Source organism: Schistocerca piceifrons, chromosome 6 (genome assembly GCF_021461385.2).
Source record: "Schistocerca piceifrons isolate TAMUIC-IGC-003096 chromosome 6, iqSchPice1.1, whole genome shotgun sequence".
NCBI lineage: Eukaryota > Metazoa > Arthropoda > Insecta > Orthoptera > Acrididae > Schistocerca > Schistocerca piceifrons.
This window is the reverse complement of record NC_060143.1, coordinates 86,973,931-86,996,620: the sequence shown is the minus strand read 5'-3', so window position 1 is coordinate 86,996,620 and position 22,690 is coordinate 86,973,931. Positions and strand designations below refer to the sequence as shown.

Here is a 22,690-nt window from a genome sequence, read left to right as displayed (position 1 = left end):
GGCTCATTAATATTATGCGCTACGGAGGGGAATGGGGGAAAAACAAAACGAAAAATTCTACGTACAAATTTTATTATATAAGTCCAAACAAAGTTAGATTTTACATTTTCATACATACACTAAAATCGATGACAAGCCACACTTACTGTTTTTACATTTTCAGATGGTAGTGACTCCAAGGTAAGGGAATCACATCAATTACATTTTTCACACATACATTAAAGTCACAAATCACACCACATTTTACAGGTAGTAAGGACCTCACGCTAAAGTATTCACACAATGCCTGTTGGGTTGGGGGTTGTTTAGGGAGGAGACCAAACAGCGAGGTCATCGGTCTCATCGGATTAGGGAAGGACGGTGAAGGAAGTCGGCCGTGCCCTTTCAAAGGAACCATCCCGGCATACGCCTGGAGCGATTTAGGGAAATCACGGAAAACCTAAATCAGGATGGCCAGACGCGGGATTGAACCGTCGTCCTCCCGAATGCGAGTCCAGTGTGCGAACCACTGCGCCACCTCGCTCGGTGTATTCACACATTTCGCGTCATTTACATTGTGCGCATATTAACATCAGTTGCAAAACGCACTATGCACGTCAGCAGGTGCTACAACTCGTGAGCAGGACTTTCAGCCACTGATTTCATAGTAAATAGGCTTACATATTAGGGCGAATAAATCAGATCAAATCAATGACGTACGTGGAATAAAATAACCTTCTCCAGCAAAATTAGCAACGATCACAGAAACTTCAGTTATGAGAAACTCAGTTCGAACTCTTGCCACATAACACTATCAGCGCCACGTACAGAGGGAAACAAGTTGGTTCAGCATCACTAAACCTCTAAAAATACGCTTTTGTGTGACATCACCAAACCTCTAAAAATATGCTTTTGTGTGGGGTATCTAATGAGGTTTAGAAAATTGAATAGAAATCTGCCTGACAAAACTTAGCAAGCTGCACTGGATTAAAGTCATCTACGGAAGGTATATCATGTGTGGCCTAAGGGAGAGCAACACGGCCGTGACCGTTGTGTTTTACATTAATAACTAACAGGAAACTATTGATTGCAATATGAGGACTTTAACAGACGAAACAGTTAACTTGCTATTTCTGCAGTCAGATCTACTTTGATTTTGCGGTATAGAGCTGGGACATCAAGCAAAATATAATTATATCAGTGAACATAAACATTTACTTGTGAGAAGGGACTTTTCTTTTAATAGAGTGCCCAGTTTATGCTCTGATGGATTCTGGAAATTCTTTGAACCACACTGAGCAGATAATATGCGGACTATGGTGTGCTAATTTTCATAAGGGCTCTTTGCCTGAAATTACAATGGTTCTTTCGTGTGCTATAGTTGTGTTTCATAGCATTCTGGTATGTCATCCTGATGTGTGTATATATTCTTCATTCATATTAACTCCGCTTGTATGAAGAGAGAATGTTTGGGCTCAACACTCAGCGTTACTGTTAAGTCGAAAATTACGAGCCCTGCCCACTATGAGATGGAATGCCTCCCAATGGGTTTGCGGACACGTTACACGGCGTGGAAAGTATGTTAGCGGATTAGGGAAGAATGTGGAATTATTGTAGCAACAAATGGGGAAATCCACGGACATAAGTGATTTTAATAAATGCCGGATTGTTATGGACCGGCGAGTGATGGAACGGTCATCTCGTAAACGATAAGGTTGGTCAGCTGTTCGCCTACTACTGTCGTGAGCGTCTCTGGAAAGTGATTGAAGGGCGGTCGAAGCAACCACTTGTTACAGAATACGGAGTTCATAGGCTTGCTCACAGTGTAAAGCAGGAATGCCGCGATTTGTGGCAGATCTCGCGACAGAGTACAGTGCTGCCGCAGACTCAGAGGTTTCTGAGCACACTCTTCAATGCACATTCTTGAACTTGAGACTCAGCAGAAAACCACTCATACGAGTTCTTAGTTGAACCAACAATACTGTCGGTTACGATTGTGCTGGGCACGGAATTATCGAGATTGAAATATGGATCAATGGAAAATTGTCGCCCTGATGGATGAATCACGTTTCTTGATGCAAGAGGTCGATAGTCTTTTCTGTATACGCCGTCATCCAAGTGATCAGCTTCTCGAAATGTGCACTGTGCTATGTACTCAGGCCGGTGGGGGCAGGCAGTATTAAGTTATGGGGGACATTCACTTAGGCTTTAGTGGAACTGTGGTAGAAGTCAGAGACACCATGACAACTCTGGACTACTTTAACATTACTGCATGCCACCTACACCCCTTCATGATGATATCTTCCCCAACGTCGTGGCATCTTTCAGCAGGATAACTGTCTGTGATAGAAGACCCGCTACACTTGCTTGAGAAACACGATAGCCACCAATTTTTCCTGATATGAGCATGGTGGAACACATCTGCGGCGCCAAAGGGCGCCAGCTCCACATCCACAGTCAATCGGTTCGTAATTGATGGAAATTTTGTGACCTGTTCGTATCCATCCGGTACGATATATCTCCAAAAACTCTCTATGGGCTTGTCAAATCCGTGCCAGGCAGAATCGCTGAAATGTTGCGGTCTAAAGGTGGACCAGCGCTATTAAGTTGATGGTCTCCGTGTTTTGCCTATCTATTCTAACACTGATGTTCTGATCCAGTGTACATGGGCAGCACAAACCCACAGTCCACTCCATAACATGAGCCATTTGAAAATTTTTTGGTGCTTCACATTTGATGTTTGTTCTTTGGGCCGGTGAAGTATCGAAGTGTTCTGGCAGATGGCAGAGCCGTAGTACAGCGTTAAAATAGTGTCTACATACGACTCACGTTACAAACAGCGCGCTGTTTTGAATTCTTCTGTGCAGAAAAAGAAACCGTGGTGAACATCCACAAACGTTTGTGTGCCGTGTATGGCGATGCTGCTGTTGACAGGAGTACAGTTGGGCGACGGGTAAAGAAAGTTACAGCCTCAGGAAATGCAGAAACAGAGCTCCATGCATGATCAGCCACGCTCGGGACGTCCTGTCACAGCCACTGCTCCGGACATGCTGAATCGTGCGAATACCATTATTCGTGCCGACCGCCGTATCACAATTCGACAATTGGCTCTACAGTTTTCGGTCAGCGTTGGAAGTGCGTCTGAAATGATCGAGACTCTCAGATATTCACAGAGGTGCTCACGATGGTTTCCACGAATGCCCGCAGCGGACCACAAGATTCAAAGAAAGGTCATTTCGTCTGAATTGTTAGAGTGTTTTGAGACAGACGGAGAGGCTTTTCTGTCACGGATCGTTGCGGGGGACGAAAGCTGGGTGCATCGCTTTGGGCTGGAAACAAAAAGGCAGTCCATGCAGTGGCATCATCCTCATTCACCACAAAATAATAAATTCAAGACAACTCCCTCTGCCGGAAAAGTCGCGGTGGCGGCCTACTGGTACTGTAATGGCGTCATTCTCGTGGATGTGATGCCAAGAGGCTCAACCATCAGTTCAAAGGCATACGTGAAGACTCTGAGTAAACTCAAGAGCCCGTTCCGACGTGTTCGATGGGACAAGAATCTAGCAGAAATCTTGCTTGAACACAATAATGCAATCCCAAACACAAGTCTGAGAACCTAGGAACACATCGACAAATTGAGTTGGGCATCACTGCCTCATCCACTCTACAGCCCAGACCTGGCACTCTCGGACTTCCATCTCTTGGGACCGCTTAAAGATTCTCTACGAGGAACACGCTTTTAAGACGACAAGAGTGCCAGTCATGCGGTGAAAACATGGCTACGCCTGCAGGACAAGAGCTTTTACCAGCACGGAATACATTTTCTTCCACAATATCGGCGTACAGCCATAGAACGTAGAAAAAGAGGACATGGACAATACATGTTGATGTATATTGTCGCCAAACTCTGACTATTAACAATAAATATGTTCTGAGAAAAAAATGTGGGGCACTACTTATTGAACGACCCTCGTATTTCATCTTGTTTCCAAAATAGCCTTTAATTCACAATTCCGTAAATACTTTGACATAAATAGACATGTCGTACATTGTTTGTAATGACTGGTAACGGCAAGGTACTTGTTCTGATGTATTAGATTTATCGTTTGTATTATATTACTGGTTTCGTATTTAGTCAAAACGTATGACATACCTTTCAAATTTTTTCACATGTTTTCAGTTAAATTAATGAGGCATTTACACGTTGACAAATAAACTTTATTCAAATCACATACGATAGGAAACTGATAGTACAATTATTACTATTTCTCTAAAACTGCAAATGATGATGTTTCGAAATTAAAGTATTAGAGACGTAACTTCTAGCGGAATAGTTGAGCTAAATCGTGCACTTTACATTTTATGTTTTCTTTATTTAAAGTTCAAGGAAACTGTCTCTGTATTTGCTCTGGTATCCTCATCTACTACAAGAGCATTTTCACAATTTGACAACAGCTTTCCCAAAATTTTCACCTCGCAGCATACCGATGAAGGCTTTTGGAGCGTTGTGGAAGCCGTCGGTCACCGTCTCCCTGTACTTGAGTTTCCCCTCTCTGACCCACTGCGTCAGCTGGCTGATGCCCTCGTCCCACCGGTCGTGCCATCGCGAATAACCGCAACCCTCAAGCCGCAGCTGATTGGCTAAAAATGAAAACGGCAGAGTGACCAGGTTTTGGATCTCTGATTCGTTGTACTGGGAGATGCCGCCAATAAGAGCGATGCGACCACGGTAGCGCATGTTGCTGATGATCTTAGTGCTCATGTCTCCTCCCACGTTGTCGAAGTACACGTCGACGCCGTCTGGGGCAGCCTGCTTGAGGGCGGTGGACACGTCTGTCGTCTTGTAGTTAAAAGCGTGTTGAAAGCCCAGGTCGTCTTTCAGCCATTTCACCTGAGAACAAGAGACTTAAGTCACATCAAAACCAGATACTGGATCGACTTATTTGCTCGGTTATTTAGTGTAAAGAATGAATTCTGTCTATAGTGTAAAAAAGGTCTGGATATTTCAATAAACGCATTAATCCGTTTCACTTCCAAGGAAACGCTAGTCGCAAAACTAGAAGAACATTCGATAGTTTCCGTGTTTTTTTTTTTTTTTTTTTTTTTTTTTTTTTTTTTTTTTTTTTGTGGCTGACCAACATATTTGATTGTTGTTTCATTCGAGTTGTGAAGTAGTAAAAGCTTTTATTGTCCACAGTAATAAATAGGTAGACATAGCACCTGGATTCTTTCTGACACAAACAAAGGTAAGACAAAAATACGTTCTAGAGTTTTGTTTCGGTAAGTATTCAACAGATATGGCACCGCCCGATCAAAAAGCTTTCTCATCGTTTTCAAGTGAACCATGTCATGCTCTTTCCCTGATGTGTCTATGGCATCTGCAGTATCGTACGAATTTAATCACAGATTATCCGGTGATACGTTTTGCACTTTCGCGATTTTTTCTCCTGTTGTTACACTTTCAGGATGTTCTTCACTTAATCTGAAGTGTGTTAATATTTGGATTCAGCTGCACTTATTTTAGCAGTTAACAGTGTAGCCCTTCATTTGTGTGACGCACCGTTTGAAGTAGCTGACTGAATTGAGTGACTGGAGACAGTAACTTGCCTCCAGAGCATGACTCCATTTTCCACCAGGGGTGAGAGTGCAGATTTTAGGACACCTCAGTGGATCAGCCCATAATTCCTCATCATTCGATAGGGTGGGCAGAGTTTTGTGATGGCAGAATATACCCGAATACGTAAGAGACGCTCTCATAAGGCACCTAACTTACCGCCGATATGTCGAAGAGCTGAGGAAGAAAAGCAATGCAAAGACAACACCAGCTCTATAAAAAATCAGAGGAAAGACAGTCTAGATGGCAATGGTTATTTTATTAAAATGACCGGTTTTGGCATAATCTTAGGCCATCTTCAGACAGCACCATCAGCTGAAGTTGATGATGTCTAGAACAGCCAGTAGACCTCAATTGGTGAGCAGTTTCAGCGACTAAGGTCTACTGGCTGTTCTAGACATCATCAACTTCAGCTGATGGTGCTGTCTGAAGATGGCCTAAGATTAAGCCGAAACCGGTAATTTTAATAAAATATCCATCGCGATCTAGACTTTTTTTACTGATTTTATACAATTAATAAGCTCTTTTGTTTCCCAAAAATGGTACCAAAAATTTTGAACACCAGCTCTGCCGGCTACTAAGACTCATATCAACACTACGATAGTACCTTTGATTTGTTCTGTACAAAATGCTGGTGCATCTAGTTTTGTTAATACGATCGGAGAAATGCTGCCGATACGTGCACTGATCGCAATAGTCGCAGCAAAATCGATCTCTCAGTTGCGCACTGCACATATCCCAGGATTCCTGACGGCTAAACTGCGTTAGTGTATTGAATCATATTATTATTTTTTTCTTTTCTTTTACTATACATGAGCTAAATGTAAACTAAATGAGCGATAAACCTAAGACACCGCCAAAAATAAATTAACGAGTTGTTTTGTGGCAAGGATAATGTTTGATACATCGTTAAATATCTGTATGAAACAAAGAAGAAGCTCTAATTTATTAATTTATGGATATTCACCCTTTTGATTCGGGGAGTGGTAGCGTACGCACGTACGCTTGGATCTGTCGTACCAGCATTGTTAATTATGTGTTTTTTTAACCGTTCATTAAAAGTATTATGAACTGTTATTAGAAAAGGAATATTTATTCGCACGGTTGTAAGTTCAACTCCTATCTATTCATCATTTCACTTGCCGCCGAAATCCTGCATAAAGAAGTTCTTTGGAGACCAGAATAAATGGCGCCGTATCCGAAGGAGCTTTCCTGCATCGACATTATCACACTCAAGACTAAACACGCTAGAACTAATGTGAAGGTAATGACTCAGACTTGATAGACACCTATTGAACTTGGTTTACTTTTACTAAAAATATTGTTCTTCGTGTGTTTAAGAACTTATAGACAGATCGACAGTTTCAATGGTTGTAGTGATTATTCGGGATCGCACACTACTGGAAGCAGCAGTACGTAATACAAATTATGTTTATTGACCTTGAATGTAATGATATTCAAGGTCTTTTGATATTGGTATCAGTTAAAGTTCACCCAATATTGTGCACAGATTCATAAATTACCTTCAAAATGTTCTCAACTATTCTTTCTAACCTATTTTTCCAATTATTCAAGCAATTATTAATGCATTTCTACAGACCTATTCATTACGTAACCTAGATACCTAACCCACAGGTATATACGAGTATCCGCAACCCAGACATTAAGGTGCTGCTCCAAAGTACCTTGCCCACAAGTATATATCCGCAACTCAGGCATTAAAGTGCTATTCCAAAATGCCCAAAAATGACTACACTGTAATACTGCTCGTTACAGAATACTAATGTAACTTTGTAGTATGTGTCAAATCAATGCTAGAGAATACAGAAAAACAGCCGTTCGTACGAGAACGTCTACACAGATAACTAAGAGAACTAACCTTTCATAGAAGAGCGGGAATCGAGCATGCGTGGCAAGAGAACTGCGTGTATCAGACCTTCCTAATTCAGCAGTCAAATGTAGATGGTAGCTCGTTTCGCTCTCGAAAATTAGTGTGAAAACATCACTTCAACCAGAAAGAACACCAGACACAAATTTCAATTACACTTTTACCAGAAAGAATATGATGGTCAACTGTGGTCCTGAAAAGGACCAAGATGATGTTTCTGGTGTGAAAGGACCAGCCGCCAGAGAAACCTGACGCACAGGGTACTCCCGATTGCAAGTCTTATCTTGGTCGGAAATCATTGCAATCTTCGTGGAGGCTCCTTTCATGTACCCTTTTCATGTACCCCAACATCTCTTCAACATCTATACCAACGACCAGCCATTGACCCCAGGCACAAGGAGATTCTTATATGCAGATGACCTAGCCCTTGCTACGCAGAGCTCATGCTTTGAAAGAGTGGAAAGAAACCTGTCAAGCTACTACAATCGGAACCAAGTCAGACCAAACGCTTCGAAGACACAAGTGTGTGCCTTTCATTTAAGGAACAGGGAATCTAATCGTGAGCTACATATTGCATGGTCAGGTATCCAACTCCAGCATCATCACGCACCTAATTACTTGGGAGTCACTCTCGATAGAATTCTGACATTCAAAACTCACTGCAAGAACATCAAAATGAAAATCTCCGCTCGAAACAACCTAATTCGCAAACTAGCGGGGACACAGTGGGGATAACATCCAAAAACTATTCGCTGTTCCGCAATGACACTGTGCTTTTCTGCTGCTGAATATGCTTATCCAGTTTGGTACAGGTCATTTCATGCCAGACGAGTAGACATTGCTCTCAACGAAACCTGCAGGTTGATCACAGGTTGCTTAAGACCTACCCCAACTGATAAGCTCTAGTGCCTGGCTGGAATAGCGCCACCATGGATACGCAGAACAGTGGCTGCCAACAAGGAGAGACCACCTGGACACAACGAGAGCTGGCTGGTGTGGAAATCTTTAAACAGATTACGATCAGGGGTTGGACGATCCAGAGACAACCTGAAGAGATGGGGCTTCATAACAGAAGATACGTCCTGTGCTTGTGGATAAGAACAAACCACAAGCCACATGCTCCGGTGCCTTTTGTGCCCTACATCCTGCACGAAGATTAATCTCCTGCAAGCCACTCCAAGCGCCTTGGAGGATGCAAAGTACTGGGCACATGTAATATAAATACAATGTGTGTATATGTATGTACATATTTATTGATGTGTATGGATAGTGTAAATTTGTATGTTTCTAATTCGAGAATAAAACCAGAAAGAATCTTTGTTAATCTATTGAAAAGACAATTGCAGGACTATCTGTGTGTCGCAATGAGAAGTGTTACCTTCTCTATTGAACACGCACATTTTAAGTTGAAAGAAAGTTGCTGCATACCTTGGCGTCAGATCCGGCGAAGCCGATGACAGTGCATCCCTTGATGAGCGCTATCTGCCCCACTATGCTGCCCACAGCGCCCGCAGCGCCACTGACCACGACCACCTCTCCCGCCTTGGGCTTGAGGACATCCAGCAGCGGGAAGTAGCCGCTGATTCCAGGCATACCGAGCACTCCCAAGGACAGGGATACTGGCAGATCCCCCAGCTCTGGAGCCAGCATGGGCGGCGACATGTGGATGGGGAACTCTGCGTTGGGCCCCACGTCAGCCACGGTGCGGTCGCGCCATCCCCAGTAGCCCACCACGTGGCGACCCACCGGGAAACCAGCAGCCCGGCTCTCCACAATGCGCGCCACCTGTGGATGGGCTTGTGTGTTACACTACCACATTGCTACACTGACTCGAAACAGTTGTATCAGTAACAATTTATTTGACTACTCTTGGAAATATACACTACTGGCCATTAAAATTGGTACACCACGAAGATGACGTGCTACTGACGCAAAATTTAACAGACAGGAAGAAGATGCTGTGATATGCAGGTGATTAGCTTTTCAGAGCATTCACACATGGTTGGTGCCGGTGGCGACACCTACAACGTGCTGACATGAGGAAAGTTGCCAACCGATTTCTCATACACAAACAGCAGTTGACCGGCGTTGTCTGGTGAAACGTTGTTGTCATTACTCGTGTAAGGAGGAGAATTGCGTACCATCACGTTTCCGACTTTGATGAATGTCGGATTGTAGCCTATCGCGATTGCGGTTTATCGTATCGCGACATTGCTGCTCGCGTTGGTCGAGATCCAATGACTGTTAGCAGAACATGGAATCAGTGGGTTCAGGAGGGTAATACGGAACGCCAGGCTGGCTTCCAACGGCCTCGTATCACTAGCAGTCGAGATGACATGCATCTTATCCGCATGGCTGTAACGTATCGTGCAGCCACGTCTCGATCCCTGAGTCAACACATGGGGAAGTTTGCAAGACAACAACCATCTGCACGAACAGCTCGACGACGTTTGCAGCAGCATGGACTATCAGCTCGGAGACCATGTCTGCGGTTACCCTTGACGCTGCATCACAGGCAGGAGCGCCTGCAATTGTGTACTCAACGACGAACCTGGGTGCAGGAATGGCAAAACGTCATTTTGTCGGATGAATCCAGTTTCTGTTTACAGCATCATGATGGTCGCATCCGTGTTTGGCGACATCGCGGTGAAAGCACATCGTCACCGCCATACTGGCGTATCACCTGGCGTGATGGTATGGGGTGCCAATGGTTAGACGTCTCGGTCACCACTTGTTCGCATTGACGGCCCTTTGAACAGTGGACGTTACATTTCAGATGTCTTACGACCCGTGGCTCTACCCTTCATTCGATCCCTGCGAAAGCCTACATTTCAGCAGGATAATGCACGACCGCATGTTGCAGGTCCCGTATGGGCATTTCTGGATACAGAAAATGTTCGACTGCTACCCTGGCCAGCACATTCTCCAGATCTCTCACCAATTGATAACATCTGGTCAATAGTGGCCGAGCAACTGGCTCGTCACAATACGCCAGCCACTACTCTTGATGAACTGTGGTATCTTGTTGAAGCTGCATGGGCAGCTATACCTGTACACGCCATCCGAGCTCTGTTTGACTCAATGCCCAGGCGTATCAAGGCCATTATTACGGCCAGACGTGGTTGTTATGGGTACTGATTGTTCAGGATGTATGCACCCAAATTGCGTGAAAATGTAATCACATGTCAGTTCTAGTATAATATATTTGTCCAATGAATACCCGTTTATCATCTGCATCTTTGCTTGGTGTAGCAATTTTAATGGCCAGTAGTGTACAAGGAAATTACTCCACTCAGCACCTCTACTGTAACACCTGCCACTTGAATTGTGTGAGCATATCCATGACATTCCTTTTCTTGATATGTGACTCTTTCGCGAAATGTGCTCTAGCTACAATTTCAAAGACTTTTAATCATAAACATAAGAGACCATATCCACAAATATTGGTCGAACCTTAAATCTCCTCCAACTTGTATCATGAGGCACATTTTAATTTTTTTCTGCAAATTTACAAACAAATCACCATAAAAAATCCAACATTCTCTGTCTTCTCTATCCCCAGTTCTGACACCAGATGACATAATCAGATTCATTACCAAACTCTACATACAGTTTTTTATTTTTCCTCAGGCTTTATACCCTTATCCAGGGAAACATAAATCGTTCTATATCAAATAATACTAGATAATCAGGCCAGATTTTATCTCAACTCTGGAGTCACATACTCACACATCAGAAACACTTTGTAACTGTCTCGGTCCGGCACACGGTTATAATCTGCCACGCAGTCTCATATCAGCGAACAGTCCGCTGCAGAGTGAAAATCTCATTCTGCAAACACTTTGTAGCTCTTTATCAACTTTAGTTTAGGTTACCCACTTCCCTACCCAACTTCCCATAGCGCAAATGAGGCGAAAAAAGTCCAGTGTACTTTACTGCATCTTATGCTACCTAGAAATAACTAATTCCTGATCACCGCTGTCTGCATTCATAAAATCACCCATGGATTGATTTCAAACAGAATCCTCCTTGAAACTTGCTGTAGCAGTCAGCTGGTTCCCCTGTAATCTTCAACATAGTGACAACGGTCAACCAGCGACCAGAAATCGCTTTGGTGATGGACATCTGGTAAAATTTTTTGATTGGTTTGAGTGAGTTAAATTCACATGTTATATCATAAGAATACCATATATTCGCAGCGTTTATTTGTGCTTAGGTTAGTACACACAGCACTTAGGAAGCATTACTTTCTGTACACAGGTTTATATGTTACGAAAACATGGGTAGTCATAAAAATTCTCAGTGATGAACCATCAGTGTTATGTTAAATGTATAACGGTCTCAACTGTCACATTGTTCAACTTTGGTTGTTCTGACCAGTTTAAAAAATTTTCTTATCAGTGCATAGTGTAGGTCTAAATATTAGACAATGCCATACTTTGATTTCTTAGACGGAATTATCTGACGCTCACTCAGCGGATGGAAACCAACGTAAATCTGAGGCAGAATAAGTTTTGATGATATGCTGTTCAATATGAAACACCTGTCTCGTTCACCGCGATTTGCTGCTAATTTATTTCCTGGATCATCAATCCTTATTGTTAAGAGGAGACAGTCTTGAACGACGAACCTCTTATATATAATACAGTGGTAAAAAACTGAAAAAGAAATTTAGGACGTTCTCCTTCTATGTGATTATGATCGAGTGAATTTGGTTTTAAAAGCTACAGTAAGGATAGCAGTGTTTCTTGTAACAAAATGATGTGGACTGTTTTTCAGACAGACCAGAGGTTGTACGATCGATCTGAGGTGCTGGGGGAAAATTTTTACTTGTGGATGCTCCACTTCCTAGGTTAAGAAAGCCACTCTCTACGCAAACTTTCAAAAAGAACGGAAGGAGTTATGTTGTGTGCAAAAACTGGTGGTGAAGAATTTTCCTGAACCTTCCAGAACTAATTCTGGGCAGGTAACAATTTTAAGGACTAACGTGTAAATGCTCGTGTGCAAGATTAAATGGATATCTCGAAAATTACGGCCCTAGGCTTAGTTCTTAAAGTGGGGAATTTGCAAAAGAAATATCGCACTCTGGCTAACGCTCTCTGACTGGAGTAATATGGTGGAGATGATTTTGAGCTGATTGCATCTTCCACGATATAAATTAGAAGTCTACAACGTAATGTGTAGGGGTCGAACAGAAACAGTGATGAAAATCAGTATTCAGATTTCTTCATAGACAAATTTATGAGATCAGCATAGTAATGAATAATCAAACCCTGTGAAAATTGCCTCTATCCAAATTTATACACTGAAGAGCCAAAGAAACTATTACACCTACCTGCTTCCGTGTAGGGCCCCGGCAAGCACGCCGAAGTGCTACGACACGACGTAGCATGGACTCGAAAAATGTGTGAAGTAGTACTAGAGATAACTGATTCTATGAATCCTACAGGGCGTCTATAAATACATAAGACTACGAGAGGATAGAAACTCTTCTGAACAACACGTTGCAAGGCATCCCAGATACGCTGAAAAATGTTCATTTCTGGGGAGTTTGGTGGCCAGCGGAAGTGTTTAAACTCAGAAGAGTGTTCCTGGAGCCACTCTGTAGTCATTATGGACGTGTGGGATATCACATTATCCTGAAGGAATTGCCCAAGTCCGTCGGAATGCACAATGGACATGAATGGATGCAGGTGATCAGACAGGATGCTTACGATAGTGTCATCTGTCAGAGAAGTATGCAGATGTATCAGGAGTCCCATATCACTTCAATTGCACACGCCCCACACCATTACAGAGCCTCCACCAGCTTGAATAGTCCCCTGCTGACATGCAGGGTCCATGTATTCATGAGGTTTTCTCCATATCCTTACACGTCCATCCGCTCGATACAATTTGAAGCGAGACACATCCGACCAGACAACAGGTTTCCAGTCATCAACAGTCCAGCTTCGGTGTTGACGGGCCCATGTGAGACGTAAAGCTTGGTGTCCTATAGTTATCAAGGGTTCACGAGTGGGAACTTGGCTCCGAAAGCCCATATCGATGATGTTTCGTTGAATGGTTCGCACGCTGACACTTGTTGATGGTCCAGCACTGAAATCTGCAGCAGTTTGGGGAAGGGTTGCACATCTGTAACGAAGAACGATTATCTTCAGTCGTCGTTGGTCCCGCTGTTGCAGGATGTTTTTCCGGCCACAGCGACGTCGGAAATTTCATGTTTCACCGGATTCCTGCTATTCAATGTGCACTCGTGAAATGGTCGTGCGGGAAAAAAATCACTTCATCGTTACTTCGGAGATTCTGTGTCCCATCGCTCGTGCGCCGACTATAGCACCACGTTCAAACTCATTTAAATCTTGATAACCTGCCATTGCAGTAGCAGTAACTGATCTGACAACTGCACCAGACACTTGTTGCTTATGTAGGCGTTGCCGAAAGCGGCATCTTATTCTGCCTGTTTACATATCTCTGTATTTGAATATGGATGCCTATACCGGTTTCTTTGGGGCTTCAATGTATAATGATTAAATGGAAGGCAGCGACACACCCCTATCAGTTAATACTTCGTGCCATCGTAAGAATTTACTCCCTCCCAACGTTCATTGATAAGTGGCAACTATTAGATCACAAAATGTTTGATGAGAACTGTTATTGGAAGTTGGTGATTAAAAATCCAGAAGACCGCACATTTTTTAAGCTCACATATTCATTACCACTGCAAAGAAGATGAGACAGGCGAGGGACCTGGATCTCTTGTTGGAGCTGCCAATTACACTAACTCTACATAAGGCTGCAATGTGCCGAGCTGAGCAATGGAGACGTGCAGACGTCTTTTGGGGTGCTGTCACCAACGGAAAAATTACGAAGCTCGGCGATCCAGCTAATAGGATCCGCTCCAACACAGAATCCCTAGAAAACTAGCGCTTTTCCCAGCCTCCAATGAAATATAAAATCCTTCCCTACTACCAAAAAGTATTCATTTCAACGCTGCGATCAGACGACACTCTTCCTTACACCAACTGCAAGTTCTCCCGCCAATGTCCATAGCCTCATAAGCAGTTTGGAGAAATTCAGAAACGACCGGTATGAGGCTAGAGCTGGTATCCAGTGTCCTGCGCTCTCTGAAAGCGGCAGATACTATTCTTTTATCCTTCAAAATAAGTCAGAAAAAAGATAAAATGTTCTTGGTTGTTTGGCCGCGTCATATTTCGTTCTAAAGTAATTGACGTTTCGACCCCTCTGCTGGGATCATCTTCAGGATGTCCGATAATCGACGTTTCGACTCCTCTGCTGGGATCTAGAGTAGTGTTCTAGCAGTAGTGGACGTCAGAACATCCTGAAGAAGATTCCAGCGGAGGGGTCGAAACGTCGATTATTTTAGAAGGAAATATGACGCGGCCTAACAACCCAGAAGGTTTTATCTTTAGTGACATAACTCAGAAAAACATGGAAAAGTCGCCCCTGACTACTACAAGAGGTGCCGCATCTCCCAGCAATCATTGTGCGAGGGCATTGCTTGCCACTTCCTGTTGGTTCGTGCTGATCTCACTTCCAAGAATCTTACGCCACCCAGACTGCGGCCTCGTACACCTGCCACCGATCTGCTCCTCCTAAGCATTTCCTGTCGCTCCGTCTCGTAGCCTCAGCACTTTTGCACATACCCCAGACACTCATAAATCATTAAAATAGTCTCTGAGATAAAAGGAAAGAGCTATAATTGCACACGGTACCTACTGCCAGACACCACGTTTTATGATATCAATAACATTTTTCATACCGCATTTCCCCGTTGTCAGGCTCATAAAGATAAATACACTGACGGAAAAACATCGCAACACCTAGAAAGACTTGTCACATAAACCAATGTTGATAGACGTTTTTCTACATCTGAAAGATTATATGTATCCAAATTTCGCACCAGTCGCATAAGAGCGGCTCTAGTAGAGCCACTATGACGATACAAATAAAATGCATACTGTAAGACAGAGATTTAGGAACCAGATTTTAAATTGTAAGACATTTCCAGGAGCAGATGTGGACTCTGACCACAGTCTATTGGTTATGAACTGTAGATTAAAACTGAAGTAAAGGCAAAAAGGTGGGAATTTAAGGAGATGGGACTTGGATAAACTGAAAGAACCAGAGGTTGTACAGAGTTACAGTGAGAGCATAAGGGAACAATTGACAGGAATGGGGGAAAGAAATACAGTAGAAGAAGAATGAGTAGCTTTGAGGAATGAAATAGTGAAGGCAGCGGAGGATCAAGTAGGTAAAAAGATGAGGGCTAGTAGAAATCCTTGGGTAACAGAAGAGATACTGAATTTAATTGATGAAAGGAGAAAATACAAAAATGCAGTAAGTGAAGCAGGTAAAAAGGAATACAAACGTCTCAAAAATGAGAGCGACAGGAAGTGCAAAATGGCTAAGCAGGGATGGCTAGAGGACAAATGTAAGGATGTAGAGGCTTATCTCACGAGGGGTAAGATAGATACCGCCTACAGGAAAATTAAAGAGACCTTTGGAGAAAAGAGAAGTACTTGCATGAATATCAAGAGCTCAGATGGAAACCCAGTTCTAAGCAAAGAAGGGAGAGCAGAAAGGTGGAAGGAGTATATAGAGGGTCTATACAAGGGCGAGGTTCTTGAGGACAATATCATGGGCATGGAATGGGATGAAGATGATGTTGAAATGGGAGATACGATACTGTGTGAAGAGTTTGACAGTCGAAACAAGGCCCCGGGAAAAGACAACATTCCATTAGAACTACTGACAGCCTTGGGAGAGCCATCCTGACAAAACTCTACCATCTGGTGAGCAAGATGTATGAGACAGGCGAAATTCCCTCAGACTTCAAGAACAACATAATAATTCCAATCCCAAATAAAGCAAGTGTTGACAGACGTGTAAATTACCGAACTATCAGTTTAATAAGTCACAGCTGCAAAATACTAACGCGAATTCTTTACAAACGAATGGAAGAACTGGTAGAAGCCGACCTCGGGGAAGATCAGTTTGGATTCCGTAGAAATGTTGTAACACGTGAGGCAATACTGACCCCACCACTTATCTTAGAAGAAAGATTAAGGAAAGGCAAACCTACTTTTCTAGCATTTGTAGACTTAGAGAAAGCTTTTGACAATGTTGACTTGAATATTCTCTTTCAAATTCTGAAGGTGGCAGGGGTAAAATACAGGGAGCGAAAGGCTATTTACAGTTTGTACAGAAACCAGATGGCAGTTATAAGAGTCGAGGGACATGAAAGGGAAGCAGTGGTTGGGAATGGATTGAGACAGGGTTGTAGCCTATCCCCGATGCTATTCAATCTGTATATTGAGCAAGCAATAAAGGAAACAAAAGAAAAGTTCAGAGTAGGTATTAAAATCCATGGAGAAGAACTAAAAACTTTGACGTTCGCCGATGACATTGTAATTCTGTCAGAGACAGCAAAAGACTTGGAAGAGCAGTTGAACGGAATGGACAGTGTCTTGAAAGGAGGGTATAAGATGAACATCAACAAAAGCAAAACGAGGTTAATGGAATGTAGTCGAATTAAGTCGGGTGATGCTGAGGGAATTAGATTAGGAAATGAGACACTTAAAGTAGTAAAGGAGTTTTGCTATTTGGGGAGCAAAATAACTGATGATGGTCGAAGGAGAGAGGATATAAAATGTAGACTGGCAATGGCAAGGAAAGCGTTTCTGAAGAAGGGAAATTTGTTAACATCGAGTATAGATTTAAGTGTCAGGAAGTCGTTTCTGAAAGTATTTGTATGGAGTGTAGCCATGTATGGAAGTGAAACATGGACGACAAATAGTTTAGACAAGAAGAGAATAGAAGCTTTCGAAATGTGGTGCTACAGAAGAATGCTGAAGATTAGATGGGTAGATCACATAACTAATGAGGAGGTATTGAATAGAATTGGGGAGAAGAGGAGTTTGTGGCACAACTTGACCAGAAGAAGGGATCGTTTGGTAGGACATGTTCTGAGGCATCAAGGGATCACCAATTTAGTACTGGAGGGTAGCCTGGAGGGTAAAAATCGTAGAGGGAGACCGACAGATGAATACACTAAGGAAAGGATGGAGGCTGCAGTAGGTACTGGGAGATGAAGAAGCTTCCACAGGATAGAGTAGCATGGAGAGCTGCATCAAACCAGTCTCAGGACTGAAGACCACAACAACAACAATTGTAATGGGCGTGAGCGTTGTTACCTCTTACACTGATGTTACTCAAGAATGCGTTTAAGGTGACAAAGACCACTTTATCAACACCTCACTGACTTTTAACGAGCTCGTGTAACAGGTTATGGTAAGCAGGATGTCCCTTCTGTGATATTGCAGAAAGACTTGACAGCAATGCAGTCACTGTACATGATTGCTGGAAGCTGTGGTCACGAGTAGGTGCGGTCGCAAGAAGACCGGGCTCTGGATGGACACGAAGCCCTACCGAGAGGGACGAACATCGTGTTCGGCATACGGCAACTTACTGTATCTGCAGCAGCAGTCTGAGCAGCAGTTGGCACCACAGTGACACAACGAACCGTTACAAATCGGTTACTTCAAGGCAACTTCGAGCCACACGCCCTGTTGTGTGGGTCTCAATTACCTCAAACCACAACCACTTGCGACTTCAGTGGTGTCGACCTCACTGGAGGACAGGGCGGAGGTGTGTTGCGTTTCCTGATGAAAGCTGGTTTTCCCTCGGTGCCAGTGATGGCAGTGTGGTGGTTATAAGTAGCCCAGTTGAGGGTGTGCAACCAATCTGTCTGCGAGCTAGACATACTGGATATACACCTAGAGTTGTGGTCTGGTGTGCGATTTCGTATGATAGGCGGAACACCGTCATTGCTATCCCACGCACCTTGATTGCAAATTTGTACGTCAGTCTGGTGATTCGACCCGTTGCGCTGCCATTCATGAACAGTGCTCCAGTAGGTGTTTTCCAACGGGATAACGGTCGCCCATATACTGCTGTCGTAATCCAACATATTCTGCAGAGTGTCGATATATTTTCTTTGTTCGAGCACCAGATCCGTCGCCAAGAGGGCATATATGGGACATCATCGGATGAGAACTCCAGCGTCATCCAAACCACCTCTGTATTGATAGACAGAGTGCAACAGGTGTGGAACTCCATCCCAAAAACTGACATCTGTTATCTGTACAACACAACGCATGCACGTTTGCATGCCTGCATTCAACTTACTGACGGTCACACCGGTTTTCAATGCACCAGCATTTCGCGTTTGCCATGGCTTATTTCGCGCTTTTAACCTGCAATTTTGCAATGTTCATCACTTAATTAAGTATACTACCTAGACAAATCTACTTCTGGAGTTTCATTACTCTACATTAATTATATTCTGATGTTGCTATGAGTTTTCTGCCAGTACGTATTGTAATTGTTAATGCATCCGGCGCGCAAAATACTTGCCGCGTTTCATTCTGACCAAACAAACAGCTAAGTCAAATGCGAAACTAGACATCATTAGATTTCACAGACTTCTCAGAGATGATGGATCAGATTTCCTTATACAGCAAGGACGAAGAGTAGTTCATCTGAGAAGATTAATGAACACCTTGTGACAAAAAAATGAAACTAGAATGAAACATCTGAAACACAAATTTATCCAACTTAGCCAGTTACAAATGCAACACATACGTCAAGACAGAGTGCTTCTGAGCTAGATTCGTCATCAACATTGCAACGTTGCAGACGTTTTGTGTTTGAGTAAAGTTACGAAATTTTTTGACGCTGAGGCCATCTTTGAACTGGAACTCGTAGAAGATTCCAACTTGGTAATTAAGTTTCAAGAACTCAAACTTGTAGTATGATGTTAATTTCATAGTGGAGTCATTACTGCTGAATACAGTGTGAATTGTCCTAATATTCTTGTACTGTGATGGTAGACTAAATATCGATGCGTTTTCGTTTTGGAGAAGGAACTGAATTACTCTTTGGTGTCTTATAACAGCGATATCACAAGGATATCCTTCTGAGAACCCACTAAATAAACATTCAAGGCTGTCGGGTCAGCACTACTGTATTTCATGTCTCTCGCCACATGGACGTCAAGTTAGGGTCAGAAAGTGCCACTGCATATATTAACAAAAGTTCTCTGGCTTAAATGTACTTTTCAAGGACTGTTAGTACTGTTTAAAGCAGCAGGAAGAATGACGGGCGTATGATCAAAGCATATTATTGGTTTTATAGCCGCCCTTTTAATAGCAGAAAATTGGTTTCTATAATACGAATTGTTCATAAAATAGTAGTGTGTTGAATTCACACAGTGGACGTTGCATATGGAAACGAAAAGTGCCTGCAAGGAAGAGAGACCCCTACAAATACTAGTAAACGATAAGTTTACGATTGAAACAACCACATTACAAAGAAGGCAAAGGGAGCAACGAGACCTTTATTAATGCCTTAATAATATATTAAATTTATTTTTGTTTTTAACGAGTATAGCCAGCGCGGTACCGGTAAAAACACAGATCCCAGCTGTTAATGTCAGAAATGAGTATCATTTACGGACAATTATACACAGATGGATGGTGCAATCACCAGTGTAATCACCAGGCAGCAGTAGGAAGTCGTTCATCGATGGTTGAGGAAAGCTAGTGCCTTCACAGAGTCAAACGACTGTGGATAATTTGTATATTAGGAAAAGATGGAGCCACTACAAAAATGCCACCAGAATTTGCGTATCTCCTCATGAAAAGTTAGGCAACGGCCTTGCCGCAGGGGTTACGCCGGTTCCCGTGAGATCACCGAAGTTAAGCGCTGTCGGGCGTGGTCGGCACTTGGATGGGTGACCATCCAGGCCGCGATGCGCTGTTGCCATTTTTCGGGGTGCACTCAGCCTCGTGATGCCAATTGAGGAACTACTCGACCGAATGGTAGCGGCTCCGGTCAAATAAAACCGGGAGAGCGGTGTGCTGACCACACGCCCCACGTATCCGCATTCTCAACTGAGTATGAGACGGCGGTCGGATGGTCCCGATGCACCACTTGTGGCCTGAAGACGGAACTCTCTCTCTCTCTCTCTCTCTCTCTCTCTCTCTCTCTCTCTCTCTCTGCTCTCATGAAAAGTTGGTGACGTCATTAAGTGGCGTCACCGTGGTTGCATGTGGATGCAGTTCACCTCACTGGGTCAGCTTAGGTTCGAAAGCAAATCAGAAATACTTCACCTGGGCTGCTACCATGGTGTCTCCCACTTTGTGCGTTGCCCTGTGCCCCCTCTGGAAGGGGTCGACGCTGAAGTAAACAGCCTCGGCCAGGATCTGTCCATCCTTGACAGGCGGCAGGTCCTCCTCCTCGATTCGGAAGTCCTCAGGTCGAGGCTCTCCCTGGAAGTGTCTGGCGAGTACGATTTTGCGTGCCTTCACCATGGTCGCCGATGTTGATCTGGTGGCTCAAACGCAGCCGCTCTTATAGCACTACCGCCGAGGGCTTATCGAGTTGTTATCGGTATCTGTGTGGCGTATGTCTCTTTGATAAACAGAGTCTCATGTGCCTCATGACTAAGCAATACGGGGCATTACTGGCAAATCTACATCATAAAATCGTTGCACCGTAGTAGAGTTGTTATCAGTGTCTATGTAGTTAACTTCACTTTTACTGTCCTGTACATTCTGATAAACTAACACTTATTGTGTCCAGTCGATAGTTGAACGTCAAGTAAGACAACTTCAGATTATGAGAAATACTACTGAACTGTTAAGCTCTTATTTTGATGAGTTCTTGTCTGTAGAAAAAGAAAATGGGATTAGTTCAACAACTGTTCAATTGATTTACCTGAGTTTTGATGATAAATGAGTGTCCTTTCTCTTGTCTCCTTTCGTTTTCTAAACTTCTTTCATCACCGTCAAAGGACTTAAAAGGCCAGCACCAATCCTGTCCGGATTCCCGGGTTCGATTCCCGGCGGGGTCAGGGGCTTTCTCTGCCTCGTGATGACTGGGTGTTGTGTGCTGTCCTTAGGTTAGTTAGGTTTAAGTAGTTCTAAGTTCTAGGGGACTGATGACCATAGATGTTAAGTCCCATAGTGCTCAAAGCCATTTGAACCAACCAATCCTGCAAGCACCGACTCTCAAGCGGAAGAGTAGATAGAGAGAGAGCGATATGGAACACCTCCACAAGTAGAAGTTGGAGTCTGCTCGTACATCAACTGACAGTGCTAATCAAAACAAGAAACTACCAAATATCAAGGTGTTAAGTTCCTCAAACAGCGACTGTTCTGAAGAAGTACCTTCATCATTGAAGTAACTACCTTAATATAAATGGACGCTACCTAACAGATTTGTCAAGATAACTGCTTGAGCGGTTGATGGGAAATGTTGATTATGATGATCTTCTTGCTTCACTTGTACACTCTAAGACAAAAAACGACACACCATGAAGGAATTGTCCGAACGTGACGGAAATCCGTAGGTGTGATGTATGTGCACAGACAAACAAAAGATTACAGTTTCAGAAAAATGACCGGTATCTCTGTGGCTTATGTTACTCAGACAAGGAGAGTGTCGTGTGCCACATGACTAAAAAATATACAGAACATTACTAGCATATTTTGCACCTTAGAATAGTTGGACCGTAGTAGATTTGTTACCAATGTCTCTGAGATTAACGTCACTTTTACTGTAATGTACATTCCGATAAAGTAGCACTGTAACACTATATTATTTAACGTCAAGTAACACAATTTCGCATTAACAGATAAAATTGTACTCTTCAGCTCTTATTTTGATTATTTTGATTGATTCATGTGTGTAGAACAAGAAAACTGGATTTGTCCGTCAGAATCTCAGAAGATTTGACTGGGGTTTGATTATAATGGTGAGCCGTTTCTCCTGTCTTCTTCCGTTTCCTAAATTGCTTTCATTTTCATCCAAGGACTTAAAATCAGTACCAAACCTGCAAGCACCAACTCTCAATTGGGAAGGTAGAAAAAGAGCAACATGGAATAGCTTCACAAATAGAATTTGGAAGATTTTAGTGTTTGTAAGAGACAAAAAATTAATACTTTTCTTGTGAAGTGACAAATAATGCTACTTAAAAAAATAAATCACCAAAAGTTGGAATCGAGTTATTTAGTTCCTGAAGCATCGATGATTTCAAGTAAGTACCTGAATTGCTGTTCTTTTTACGTCATCCTTTTGTCACCCCTTCTCTGTAAGCATTCCCCTTTCATGTATGTTCTAAAACC

The 22,690-nt window shown here is 43.1% G+C and overlaps 1 protein-coding gene across 1 annotated transcript; it reads right to left on the bottom strand.

Moving 5' to 3' along the window:
* Positions 1-4,417: 4,417 nt before the first annotated feature.
* Positions 4,418-20,875, bottom strand: LOC124803153 (prostaglandin reductase 1-like). The gene is made up of 3 exons (XM_047264334.1): positions 20,675-20,875; positions 8,910-9,266; positions 4,418-4,870 (listed from the first exon to the last, which is right to left on the bottom strand). Exons 1-3 carry the CDS (start codon positions 20,873-20,875, stop codon positions 4,418-4,420), a joined length of 1,011 nt encoding a protein of 336 aa, XP_047120290.1.
* Positions 20,876-22,690: the final 1,815 nt, after the last annotated feature.

Bases quoted from the DNA above. Each gene is read 5' to 3' on its own strand.
- LOC124803153 (XM_047264334.1), bottom strand. From the start codon at position 20,875: ATGGTGAAGGCACGCAAAATCGTACTCGCCAGACACTTCCAGGGAGAG. The intron at 9,267-20,674 runs GTGAAGTATTTC...GCCCATCCACAG, and splicing joins ACACCATGGTAGCAGCCCAG to GTGGCGCGCATTGTGGAGAG. The intron at 4,871-8,909 runs GTATGCAGCAAC...TCTTGTTCTCAG, and splicing joins TCGCCGGATCTGACGCCAAG to GTGAAATGGCTGAAAGACGA.